The sequence below is a fragment of the Egretta garzetta genome, unplaced genomic scaffold, assembly GCF_000687185.1.
Source record: "Egretta garzetta isolate BGI_Z169 unplaced genomic scaffold, ASM68718v1 scaffold268, whole genome shotgun sequence".
NCBI classification, from domain to species: Eukaryota; Metazoa; Chordata; class Aves; order Pelecaniformes; family Ardeidae; genus Egretta; species Egretta garzetta.
The window spans coordinates 93,002-106,683 of record NW_009260600.1 but is presented as its reverse complement, the minus strand read 5'-3'; the positions used below and the strand labels follow the sequence as shown (position 1 = coordinate 106,683).

General features: G+C 39.5%; 2 protein-coding genes across 2 annotated transcripts in view; one reads left to right on the top strand and one right to left on the bottom strand.

Moving 5' to 3' along the window:
- Positions 1–13,682, bottom strand: part of GTF2F2 (general transcription factor IIF subunit 2) — a 98,722-nt gene that overhangs the window by 61,201 nt on the left and 23,839 nt on the right. The gene's annotated exons all lie outside the window — the stretch shown is intronic.
- On the top strand, positions 1,107–2,941 carry KCTD4 (potassium channel tetramerization domain containing 4). Its single transcript, XM_009644770.2, has one exon. The coding sequence runs from the start codon at positions 1,107–1,109 to the stop codon at positions 1,878–1,880; it is 774 nt and encodes a 257-aa protein (XP_009643065.1). The 3' UTR covers positions 1,881–2,941.

Genomic DNA, 13,682 nt, shown 5'->3' with positions numbered 1-13,682 from the left:
AAAGGGGAAACCTTTTTCTAAGAGGCAAGTGAGAGCGAGCCTCAAAGCACAGATTCATGGAGAGAAGACAGCCATTTGATTCAAGCGTGCTCTGCTGATGTGTTCCCCCCTCCCCGTGCCCAAGTGTTGCTAAGCTATGATGTTATGTGATGTTCAAAGCTATCTGTAGGCACACTAACCCTTTGTTCCGCAGGGCAGCCGAGTTGCTCCTATCGGGAAAGAATGAACTGATGCTAGATAGCCTTGGTGGCTTAAAAAACCACCACTGATTTAAAACAGTAAATCTCCCTCAAACAGTTTTTATCTGTGGCACGGCAAAAGGCAAAAAGCAAAGCCTAATCAGGCTGCAGGTCTTGTGTTGGTGCGGATGCGCCCATCGACTGCAAATGGAAGCTTTCATCACAAACTTAAAACAGCCAGACCAACAAGTCCTCAGCATCACTTGCAGAGTATCTTCTGTGAAAACACCTTACCACTGCGCACGTGTCCGACAAATGAGGAATACGTATGTGCACACACTCCACAGACGACACCCCCCTCATACAGACAGGGACACCTTTCCTTTCAGTGTTGTCCTGCTGTATGCATCAGGTACTGTAATTGGTACCAAAAAAAAATGTGAAAAGATGCTTAATGAAAATTAAAATCCTTGAAACATATATGAAGCTGGCTGTTTAACACCATAAGCACTAAACATGATTTGGCCAGCTGGTACTACATCTTAAAAGTATCTTAAAGTATTAAAAATAAGGTGTCATTTAGAATAGTAGTATGCATTTCTGTGAATAACCCCCCCAAACTATGTAAACTTCCTAGACTTAATGGAAAGAAAGAGACAAACAGTTGTTATACCCTTCTTCCCTTATACAGTTAAATGCAAATTCTCCTTTACAGTCATATTCCTGATATCTCCCTGCATACACAGCTGATACGCCACCTACTGCAAACCCGAGCTGACAGTCGGAGCAATGCTAGCAGCATTTCCATTCCAACATCGTGCCGGAGCTGAATAAAGGTGCTTTTTTTTTTTAAAAAAAAAAAAAAAATCTCTTTGCAAGCTGACAAGGACAAAGCAAGATAGCTGGCTTTTTGTCCTAGCTTCAATAATGGAGAGAAAAATAAACCGAAGAGAAAAGGAATGTGAAGAAAAACACAGCAACTCCGAAGGCTCTGAGCAAGACAAGGACTATAAAACGTCTCTGATTACTCTGAATGTTGGTGGCTATCTATATATCACACAAAAACAGACACTAACCAAATATCCAGATTCTTTTCTGGAAGGGATCATAAACGGAAAAATAATGTGCCCATTCGATGCAGACGGTCATTACTTCATAGACAGAGATGGACTCCTTTTCAGACACATTCTCAACTTCCTACGAAATGGAGAACTTCTTCTACCAGAAGGGTTTCGAGAAAATCAACTTTTGGCACAAGAAGCAGATTTCTTCCAGCTTAAGGTACTCTCGGATGCAGTGAAATCAAGGTGGGAGAAGGAGCAGCTAGCATGTCGAGAGACTACTTTCCTGGAAATAACTGACAGCCACGACCGTTCACAAGGACTTAGAATCTTTTGCAATGCTCCTGAATTCATTGCAAAAATAAAATCCAGAATTGTACTGGTGTCCAAAAGCAGGCTGGACGGATTTCCGGAGGAGTTTTCGGTATCTTCAAATATTATTCAATTCAAGTACTTCATAAAGTCCGAAAACGGTACACGACTGGTACTGAAGGAGGACAACACCTTTGTCTGCACCCTGGAAACTCTTAAGTTTGAGGCTATAATGATGGCTTTAAAATGTGGATTTCGACTGCTGACCAGTCTGGACTGTTCGAAAGGGTCAATTGTTCACAGTGATGCACTTCATTTTATCAAGTAATCACAAAGGCAAAGGAAACGAGCACGCAGCCAGTAAACCTCCTTGACCTGCAGCCTCCTGGCATCACGAATAACATATCTAACTAGCCTTGTACCACAGAGCTCGGCTGCTAATCAATTGATGCGAGCTAATGGTATGTAAATCTCATAATGACAACCATCTCTGGCTTACTTCAGCTGATTGAAAATTTTATGCCTGGATTTAATAAAAATTATCTGCTAAACATTGTAAGCACAGATCGAATGCTTCATGCTATTTGTAATATATGTTTTCTCGATGCTGTCTTTCAACCAGAGAGTCTAGCTGAATTTTTGTGTACTCGTATGACTAACATGCATACACCTAGCTGCTCTGCTGAACAGCAGTGAGAGTATTTTCATATAATAAGCAGGCTTAAAATATGTTTTGCTTATAACAAATTCAGAATGGATTTTAACTGGAATAAATGACTTTGAATGTTCATTAGTGTTTATGCTAATCTGTCGTACTGAATTTGCAAAAAACGAGATTGCAGGAGGGTTTAAAATGAATCAACTTGATTTTAAAGTTAAATGATTTCTCAACTCACTTAAAACCAAATTTATAGCTGTGTTACTACATTAATAACAATTGCCAAAACCATGTAAACCAACAAAATAATGCCAGGGGGATCAGTTCTATTATGGGAAATGAGTTGAATTTGCACAGAATGTTAAATTTTCTAATTATATATACATATCAGATGGCTAATAAAAATATTTGACATAAAGTTTCATGTAACAGGTTTCTAGTAATGGCATCCTACAATGCTAAAGACGCTATCTCCTCCTAATCATTTGTGCTGGCAAGGAAAAGCAATTAACAGAGCCCTTGCTTTGCACAACAGCTCACTAAAAGCAACTAGTACTATTAGTTTTGAATAGACCACCTGCTGGCATTTAAGATGCATCCCTCTAAGTAATAGAATAAATACCTTCTTTCTCCTCATCTCCACTATTTATCAAATATTTTCATTTATATTTTAAACAAAGTTTTAATAGCTTCTATGGAACAACCGTAACTAATTTAACCACAGGCATTACAAACCAGTCACTCCGCAAAAGCCGACTGAAAAAATCATCACAAAAGGCAAAAAGAAGCTCCACTAACTCTGTTTCATCTTTGCCCATCATTGAACCCAACCATCACTCACAGCTCAAATGAACCCGACATTCAAATAAAATGCTGTCAAAGAAAGAAAAATCAACCAAGTAGTTTCTCAACTTCCCCAAAACATAAATTTTGTGCAGAAAAAAAATACTAAGACTGTCAACAAAATGCAGTACAATCCATACTAGAAGGGACAACCAAGGAAAACAGCTAACCCAAGACAGGCTGAGAACAGTTTTCTTTTGGATTTTAGAGGGAACAAATCCATCCTTAGTAGCACAGGGAATGCAAATACAAGGTCCACTCACCCTTCAACATGAAACTCTATTTCACTTGTAATATACAACAGGTGTCATTAACTGGGTCCCTCACCAGAGCTGAGTTAAGAGAGGGGCTCTACACCTCCAGACCAGGCAGCAGTGACTGAAACACGCTCCAGTAGGATTTAATCAAATGGGGGAATCCAACCTCTCCAGCATACTCCATCAGAATGCACCCACTGTCTTTTCTATCCAGTCCCCATGCTACAGGCTTATGGATCATAAAGGATGTGGTTCTAAGTGGAACTTTTCCAAACTGAACTGTTTAAAAATCAGACCACTATACATTTTGAGCATACAAGCTGAAGAACTGTTCATGTATCCCAAAACTTTCCTGAGTTTGTCCAAATGCATTAACTATCTAGAAACAAAAATATATATTGAAATACAATTCTTTACATGCTACTTTTACTTTTCCTAGGCCACCCCAGCTAGAACTCCATCACTGTGTGTCATCCTCCCTTCCTCCACCCCCACCAAGTTTTTTTCAAATTGATAACTTCAAAAATATCCTCATTAACCACTGATCTTGTACACACAAGAATCTCTAGGACTTCTGTGAAAAGTAAATGTGAAAGGTCCTTAAAGAAATCCAAAACCCTGCTCATCTTCTAGGACAAGAACTAGAAACACCATCACAAAGAACAATCACATGAAAAGCCCTTTGTGGACACAATTCTCTACATGAGCAAGAAAAAGTGACAAGACAATCTAAAAAAGCTCCATAACTAATCCACAAGTTTTAAAGAAGCATGCTCTCAGTGCTGTCAAATACACAGCCTGCATAAGCACAAAGTCTGGAGGAGGTTGTTGCTCCTAGGATGTCAAATCATCAGCTTCCACTTAAATGCTTTTGGTTGTAACCTTCACTTGCAATGGATCTGTGACTGAGATTTAAAATGTCATTGCTGTTGAAAAGAAAAAAGGAAAATAGAAAAAACCCTATTAATATAAAAATATTGATTATGTTATTAATCATTAATAATTAATTGTATGGTTAATTATTATTAACATAAAACTTGTACAGAAAATGATTTTGGAATATAAGCTATCCACAAGCTGGCAATCACAGGTAAAATTCAAACCATCTGAAATATCTTCTAAGAATAGTCTATAGCTATTCTTAAAAGATTTACTGGAAAGCTTTTCTTTGCCAGGCTTTGGTTCAGAGTACCTAACTTCCCTCTTAACCTATATAAAAGAGGTCTTGAAACTCTTTTTTTTTTTTAGTGAAAAATGTACACCTCTAATCTTTAATAAAAATAAATTTGTATTGTTTTCTTTTTTTAATTTAAAACTCAATGATTCATTATGTTAAGCACTTTCCACTGTGTATTTTTATTTATTTCCATGTAAATAACACTGACATCTATGGCATACATGGAAAGTCATCTGCTGTAACAACAACTTCAGTTTTGTCGTCTTTTCCCATTTTCATGAGCACTCATGCATTTCTACAACTATGAGGGTTTGAAATATTTACGTGCCATCTCTGATCAAAGGCACATCACTCAGCTGCTTGATTCACATCGCAGAAACTGAAGGAAGATGAGGGTGACAAAATCATTCTCCTCCCTGTTCACATTGAACAAATCTACAACTACATTGAATCACACCATATCAGCTACAGTCAAGATGCTTCAAACTAGTTATAAACCTGAATAGTTTTTCAAACCAGGGTGAGGGAGTGTCTTGGTTTCATATATGAACTAAATGATCATGTAAAACTTCCATACTGTGCATAAATGTTTCCTTTTTACTCCATAAATATATTCAATGTAACATAGATGTGTTTTGCATATGTTCAGTCACTCAGGTAGATGCTTGTGTTCCACCACTGTAGGCTGTGCCAGAAAAGGTACTGAATTATACATCAGTTACCTTTTGTGTCTTTTCTTTAAGGTTGGAAATTGCATAGTTAGTACTACTAGGACAGTGAGAAAGCTGCAAAATCAAGTGCTTAAGTCAGAAATACTAACAGTTGTTCTATCAACATTATTTTGAATATGATGTGCATGCAAAGTATTTCTATTCGTCTTTCTCTCATTAAGAGTTGGATCACAATGAACTTACTGGAACAGTCCTGCAAGTATCAGGAAGGAATGGCAATTTCCATAATTTCTTTAATAACCTTCAATTGCTTGGAGAAGAATAAAAAGGAATTCCCTCCCCCTTCCCCAAAGAGACACTTAATCTGCTCCCACGCAGGTCAGCTCCTCTTGCCTCCCTGCACATCTTCTCAGGTGAGAAAAAGGGCCACCAAGCAGACAATTCAGAAGGGACAGAGGGAGCTGAAGGCAGGACTGACCCCCATACACTAAGAAAAGAATAACCCTGCCCCTATGAGTTCCCTCAATGACTGCTCATGAAAGAACAGTGCCAAATTGACCAAAATACCCATTGTATTTCATTTCTCCAACACTTGTACACTGATCTTTTCCACTGGTGGACAAGCCAATGGCTCTTTTATCATGCTTGGCAGTAGACTGGCATAGTTATCACCTATTTGTTTTTTTCCTACATAAGGACAAAACATACGAGTGGCTGCACTACGTGAGACTGAGGTCTATCCAGCCCAGTGTCCCCCAGTGACTGTGAACTGTTTCCACCCCCTGATTCGTCACATCTCTGGGCAGAATCCCCATCTCTGATGCTTTGACCCTCACCTCCTTCCCCTTACCTTGTCTTCCTCCCACATCATACCACTACTTTTCATTTTTCTTTCACCGTACCCCTCCCTATCACCAGGAAGGCTGTGGGGCGTTGTTGGGGTTGGGCAGCAGCCTGACTCAAGAGGAGAAATCAGTAGACAGCAGCCAAAAGCAGATGCCTAGGAAAGAATATAAGAACCAAAAAAACCCATACATGATGATGCTCCCTTGTCTCCAGGCACTTACTGCCCAATGACTTCTAGAGCCAGATGTGATTTCTTGGAGGTAGCCTTGATGCTGTGCAACACACAGGCTGTGCAACAAGGTCAAATTACAGCTCCAACTCCACACCTTCAGTACCTGCTCACCCAGTAACCAGTGTTTCACAGCATCATAATTGCCCTATTGACATTTTCAAACACTCATGTCTTATTTTTAATTGTGTTTTTGCATTTGTACCTATTACAACTGTGTGACAACTGGTCACTTCTTTTCTACAGTAGTTAATATTTCTTTAGATCCTAAAGGGGAAAAAAACCTACATCATCATTTGCAGCAATCAGTGGCATTGTTATTTTCAACTCTTACTTATAAGCATTACAAGGTTGCCTTTCAATAAGAAGGGAACAGCTTAAGAAAATTATCTTCCTCATTCTCTCCCCATTAGTATACAAGCAGAATAATGGCAGGCAACAAATATTACAATTTAATAACGGCAGTGCCTCATCCATGAATTGATTTGCATAGAAGGGTCATGCTGCCCTAATTCTGTTGACTAATGAATCAGGACTGGGGATGAAGGGGATGAGTTAACTTGGGTCTATGACAAAATAAATATTCTTCTCTTAGGCTAGAATTATTTCATCTTTGCTAGATAACTATTGTCTAATCCTAATTTTGTCTCCTGTCCTGCAACACAGAGCAGAAATTCTTAGATTGACAGGAAAGACACTACTAGTGAAAAAACTAAAAGTATTTTCATTTGGAGAGATAGGCCCGCATAATTTACCACGTTGAAACAAAATCGATAGGGCACAAGAAATTTAAGATCAGCAAATTAACATTAGGGTTTTTAATTACTTTTGAAATAGACGTTCTGTAAGTCCTAGGTACCAGTATATCACACAGAACATTGTCTCAAAACACTGGCTCTATAAATCACCATCATTCACAATAAAATGCCAGAAAATGCAAAGCGCGGCAAGGACTGGGGAAGGTAGGAGGGAGATTTATGATGACACCTGAGGAACACGGATGAGCAAGCACTTGGAAAAAGAAAGCGCAGTTGCCTTTCTTTCTGAAAGAAATTGCATAATATCCTGTAGAAGTAGACAGTTGATTTCTTTTCCTAAAAATCTGCGTAGTAGGAGTACCACAGACAGACAAAGCAACGATCTCCCAAAAAGCTGTTTCTGTCTGTGCTGGTTACAGCTTAACATCATTGCCATTATCATTTAACACCATGTTTGTTCATTTTAAGCTTCAGAAAAGAATATTGCTCTGCTACTTCAGAAACAAAAATGTTCACAAAACTGGTACAATAATTATAGCTGTAAACAGCAGCTACTCCTTCAAAACCCTGTTAGGGCATGATGACATGCAAGTTCAACATGTTAAGGGTTCAAAACCAAGTAGTTAGAAGATGACTGTTAAAAAGATGCCGAAGGTCTGTAAACTCCTCCTGATAATGCTAAAAATTACTATAGTGTTGCCTTGTTTACTAGTGTTGTGACTTTTGGGGACATAACCTCAGTTTACAGAGTTCATGAAAACCCACCATCTTTTTGGACATTAAAGGGCGATTCCACTAGTTCTCACCCCAAGCATTATTTCAGTTGCCTGAAAAACTAGATCACTACGCTTTTCCAGAATGCATCTTTTTTGCCTTTGACACCACCTCACCCCAAGCTTTCAACAGCAGCTTTGTTCCAGGTGTGGAAAGCCTGGCCAAAAGGAGGCATCAGGTTTTCTTGCTCACATCTCCTGAAGGGAGATTCGGTGTCCTGTGTAAGGGGGTGGCACTTCACCAGCTGCAGGAGCACACCAAGGGGATGAGAATTCAGATTTAAAAGCCCAAGGCTGCTTGTTAGGGAAATGCCCCAGGAAGATGAGGATCCAAGGGGCTCGCTACAGCTGTGGGCCTGATGCTCAGGGAAGCTTGCAGTGCTGGAGTCCCTGAGCAGCCAGGATGGGGAGGGAGCAGGATGGTGCGAGAGTCTAAAATACCTAAGAACTAGGAGATGAAGAGGAGGGCCGAGGGACTCCGTGCCAGTGACCGTCACCTGGGAGCCTTAGGTTTATGGAGAAGGCACAGATGTCAACACATTGCAACACAGAGGTTGCACAACGCAAGTAACGTCTAATTACCCTGAAATTACTAAATTAAAATAAACCAAAGTGAAAATAAATTTCTCTTTTGGCTTTTCATATGCCAGGTTTCAGAAAGGCAATTTTCTTTTTTGCAGCAGAAGTCAGAGGAATGGAGAGATTCACTTTTTAAAAAATTTGTCAATAGAAAACCTCGAGCTACAAATCTACTGCTGCAGCTCCAGAGAAAGCTGCTTGTTATCTCGAAGGAGGTTCTTGATTTTGTACCATAGTGAACAGATGAAGAAAAAAAAGAACAGGTCAGAGGTGGGTACAGACTCTCTCAATTAGGAAGAAGAAATTAAGCAAACAAACTAGCAATGAACAGGCTAAGCATCAAAAAACGTAAACAGAACAAGCAACTGTAACACCAAACCCAGTCATTTATTGCCTCTCTACTACTTAGATAAAGCCTTTGGCAAGTATTAGGGATAAAGCAGTACATTTTCTCAACGCTGAAACTGGTAATCTCAGAGAAGACAAATTAAAGGTCCTGCGAGCCAGGCTGATAAGAATCAGCTAAACAGAGGCAAAGGTACTCTCAGGTTAGGAGTCTTAACCAATACTAACTTTATCTAAGGCCTGCAGTGTTGCCAGATCTTGTGATACTTCCAGTATTTTCTAAAATGAACAGCAAATAACATTCTTTCCCAAAAGGGCAGAAATCCAACATGTAGGCTATTTTATGCCTTCTCATATGATGACAAAAGTCCCCCTCTATAAGACTTTTCTGCCAATACACAGACAATGATTTTAGGGTTTGCCCACAGAGTACAGTGCAGAAATCCCTACGACAACCTGCATGAGCAAGGCAATATGTTGTAGCACAGCTACACGCTGTCCCTGCTCCTGTATCACCACAGCTGTTGGCAAGATGCTGGGGCTGGAAAAGCCTTACAGCTCAGGATGAGCACCAAACGAGCTCTGCTAGCCTGCTTCCAGACTCAAGCATACAAAAAGCTCAGGTCCTTGCAGCTGCAGTTGGCAAAGGCGGAGGTGAATGACTACACACAAGAGCTGCCCTTGCCTTTGTCTTCATTGCCTTCTTCCTCAAAAGTCACTTCCATAGTTAAAAAGAAGAAACTTCAACCATACCTGATGCAAGCTGCATAACAAAAGTATGGAACTGAGAAAAAAAAAAAAGGGGAGGGCAAAGGGGGGGAATACAGAGCCTGAGAGTATCAGTACTGGATCAGGCTAAACATCTGCTTTGCTCAGCATCGCGACTCCAGCAAAGTGACCAAAAGCAGACATCCATGAAGAAGCCTACAGACAGAGCAGCCATGTATAATTCTCCTACTGGGTATGCATCCCAGTGTGCACCAGGCTTTTGTGGCTTGGGGTCTCTTAAATCGGATGTCCTCTCAATCTTAGTACCCTTTGGTGGATTTTCTTTCACATACCTCTTTGGTCTCCTCTAAGGTCATGTAAGCCTTTACCAAATACCACCTTCACATCCACATCTTCTGGCAAGGAATTCAATAGCTCAATTGCATTCTGAGTGCAGAACCACCTCTTTTTATTTACTTTGAAACAGCCTCCTGCTAGCTCTACATCTGCTACACACCAGTCTTGTTACGGGCCAAGGCAGCAAGTATTTGATCTCTCCCTGCCCCTTTGATCCATCATTCAAGGCTCTAATTTACAATACTGCAAAGGTCTGAACCCATCAAATGTGATCATGCTGGTAGGTGGGTGAACTGCAATAATCAGCAAAATCCCTCATAGAAGACAAACACAATTTGTGGAGTCATGATCTGCGATGCCAGGCACGGCTGAAATTCCTGGGATTTCTCAAGAGTCAGAAGGGAAGACTGAGAACTCTGATACAAGCCAAAAGCATCCTTCTGCTTAATGCAATACTTCAATAAGCTGGGCACAGACATCACTGAAGGACAGAATAGGCTCGTGGGATTAACTCCCACTGTTTTATATCGGGTTCTGTTCTCAGGATAGAGGCTGCATGACAATAAATACGTCAGCGCTGCTCAGGCAAATGTAAATGTCAGAATATTCATACAGCATGCTAAAATAAATAGCCAGACCCTAAGGACACTAAGGCCATTTATGCAAGTTCTTAAAAAATTTAACTCCAGTTAATGTTGACCTACATTAAGTCCATGTCCTTTTTGCTGTTCTAGCAGTGCACCTTCCCCGATTCTCCATAATATTTATTATAACCAGTATGATAGACTTTGACTACATATACTTTAAAGCAGGAATTGTTTCTTCTTTGTATGTTTTAACAGCTACAAATGGAGTCTCATTACTGATTACGGCTCCTGGAAAACTACTGGGAAGCTTGTATTTTAAGTTTTGTCGCATTTATTTGCCAACAAAACCAGTTACATTTCCAAGACAAGAACTGTTTCTGTGGCTTGAAAATGGCAGGTTCTGTAACCAAGTTATCTTCAACACTGAGTTTCGAGCTAGTATCTAAGAATTACTGTTTTATTCCTCCTGGCCTTCATTTTTCAGTTAGAGTTTCACTTTTGAAGTATAATTAATATATGTTAACCGCTTTAAAGTGGATGAAATCAAATGTGCATTTAGCAGCTTTATGCAGTTCTGTGTCATAAGAACTCTGTGCCTTTAACAAAAAAACCCGCTGATTTTACTGCAGTTCAGTGTATCAAAGTGCTTGCACTGAATGTAAAATATTCAGTGTATACATACACATATGTATATTTATATTATACACATTTATACAAATATGTACAATCAACACCTGAATTTTTTTTATTGCAACATCAAAAAATGAAGTTACTATTATCTAAAGACAATTCAGGTGTTATATATTTATGTCTGCTGTCAAACATGTACATTCAGAACTGGCAAAATTTTAATACAAGGTTCACACTATATTATCCACAGCAGCTCAGGTTATTTATTCCTTTTACCCAAAGTCAAATCAGAAATGGTCTCAGTGGTGCCTTTCCCTTCACTAGAAGGCATTTTGTATTACTCACTGGCAGGTTTAGGTAAAGAGATGACTAACACCTTGTCCAAAAGCATGTTAAGTACTGAAGGCTGCTATTTGCTATAAATTTACGTCAAAGACTTTAAGAGATGAAATCAGGATACAACAGGATTTAATTGGTTTGAAGCAGGTCCAGGAATTTCAACTACTAGGTTGCACATAACAGTCCATGGTGTACACATTCCTGAAGAAAAAGATGCATCTGTAGCTTGTGTACAGAACTGATACCTCAACCCATCCCCCACCCATGAAAGAAATACTATGTTTTCAAACCTAAATTCTCAAAGCTTAGGCAACAGCATAGTCAATTACTGCCCGTGCAACTTTCCATGCAACTTTCCTTTAATGCACTTCCACAAGGACAGTACATGAGCACGTTTGCTCTTGCATGAAAGTGCTTTTCTTCACCATATCATCATTCTCAACAGACTACACAGGCTCAGGGCAGCAACTTCTGGGTATTTTTATTTTTGGCGGGGGGTGCTAGTGGGCAGGTCACGCCTTAACTGGCAAAAATGCTTGGGTTTCACAGTTTCTGTCACCACTGACAGCACTTACAGGTAGGTGCCAGAGAAGCCATAAGCAAACAGGAGCTACACACACATATTTGGGTTTAAATCACTTGCTTAGCATCATATAGGATTAAGCAGAGTCAGTTCTTGTTTCTATTTTCCTTTGGCCGAGTGTGTAATTCGCTATCTTCCTTTCACATTTAACAAAAAAAAGCCTTCAGGCACTAAGCAGCATCGGTTGAATCCCTGAGCACTCTATCACATGCATGAATCAAATAGGATTTCTGTATGGAAAAAGTGACCTAAATTATCAAACTGCATATGCAAAAGGAGCTCAAATTTAGTTTAGGTAAACTTGCTTCAGGTATGCCTTAATTCCTGATTATTTTGACCGTAACCATAGAAAAAACAAGATATTATGCACATGGAAAGTTTACATGGGCTCAGAAAACAACAGGAATACTTCATAGAAGGAAAATCCATGAGGGCCTGTTAAATAAAACACCATCACCCCTGGCTTTGGATCTTACTGAGCTGTGAATCATTAAAAGCTGGAAGAAGTATTTTGGGAAGGGATCACTATGCTTCTGTGTTGGTTTTCTACTCTTCTCAAGCCATCTGCTATTGACCAGCACTGGTGACAGGACAGCAGCTACTTTATCTTTGGTCTGACCCAGTACCACGTTCTCTCTCTCAAAATGGTATCAAGCAGAGTGGCAATGCTGGTAATATCTTGCCTTTTGGTAAGGGGTTTACAACCACCCCAACAATAAATGTGATTCAAAATGTCATACATAATCCTAATGATTTATAACATAAGAAATTCTGAAGGCTGACATTACCCTCCCAATGTAAAAATGTGGGGGAACTTTTTAATCAAAATCAAAAGATTCCTGAGTGTTATTTATCTCATTCACCTCCTTTATTTACTTTCTAACTACAAATAAACCTCACATTTTTATTACAGTAAAAACGTAAAAGCAGCCATTAGGATCTCGATATGCTCAAATGCTACATACATTCATAGAAGGCATCATCTTTGCCTCAAAAATACTTATTGCAGGCCAAGATAAAGTAGATTAACAGCAAAACAGAGCACTCAATAACCTGAATTACTTGAGAGGCAGTTTGGAAAAGGTCATCTGAGTTCCACAACGATTTTGAGAAAAAAAAGTGAATAAGCAAATAAGCGCCACTGATGGCTGAGAGTCCTCCTTTAAATGCCCCAGTATAACCAACACCCATCACTCAGAAACTGAATCCCCTACCAGCTTAATTCCATCGAATGGGTTTAGCACTTCATCTTGTCAGTGTATTCAAACAGCCTCCAGCATACAGTAACTCATTCTTCTGACTGAATCCAAAATACAAACAACTAAACACGTGGCCATCTTACACAATATTCACAGAACAAGGAGGAGACACCAAGAATTAAAGAGCAGACAATTCAATCATTCAAATGCAACCCCAAAACAAAACAGAAGAAAAAACCCCAAAGCCAAGCAAAACCAAGTGTGCACGCCTACAACCAGAGAACATCAGAGAAATGCAAGGTAAATATAAAAATTCTGACTCAGTTTAGCGCTTCAACCCTCAAGATCTGCTTTACATGCGACATGTCACACCAGCAAGCCTCAGTTTTCAAGTGGCATAAAATACTAATCTCTAGAAAGTAGCCCTTCATAACCTTAAAGCCGCACCACAGTTAACATATAATCAGAGTGAACAGGTTTTAACAAATAACTAAGAAAAACCTGCAAGTTACAAAACACACCTTGGATTCAGTACAAGTCTACAGATTATAACATTTCTAACACACGTCTTCTGACATGCTTAAGCCAGCA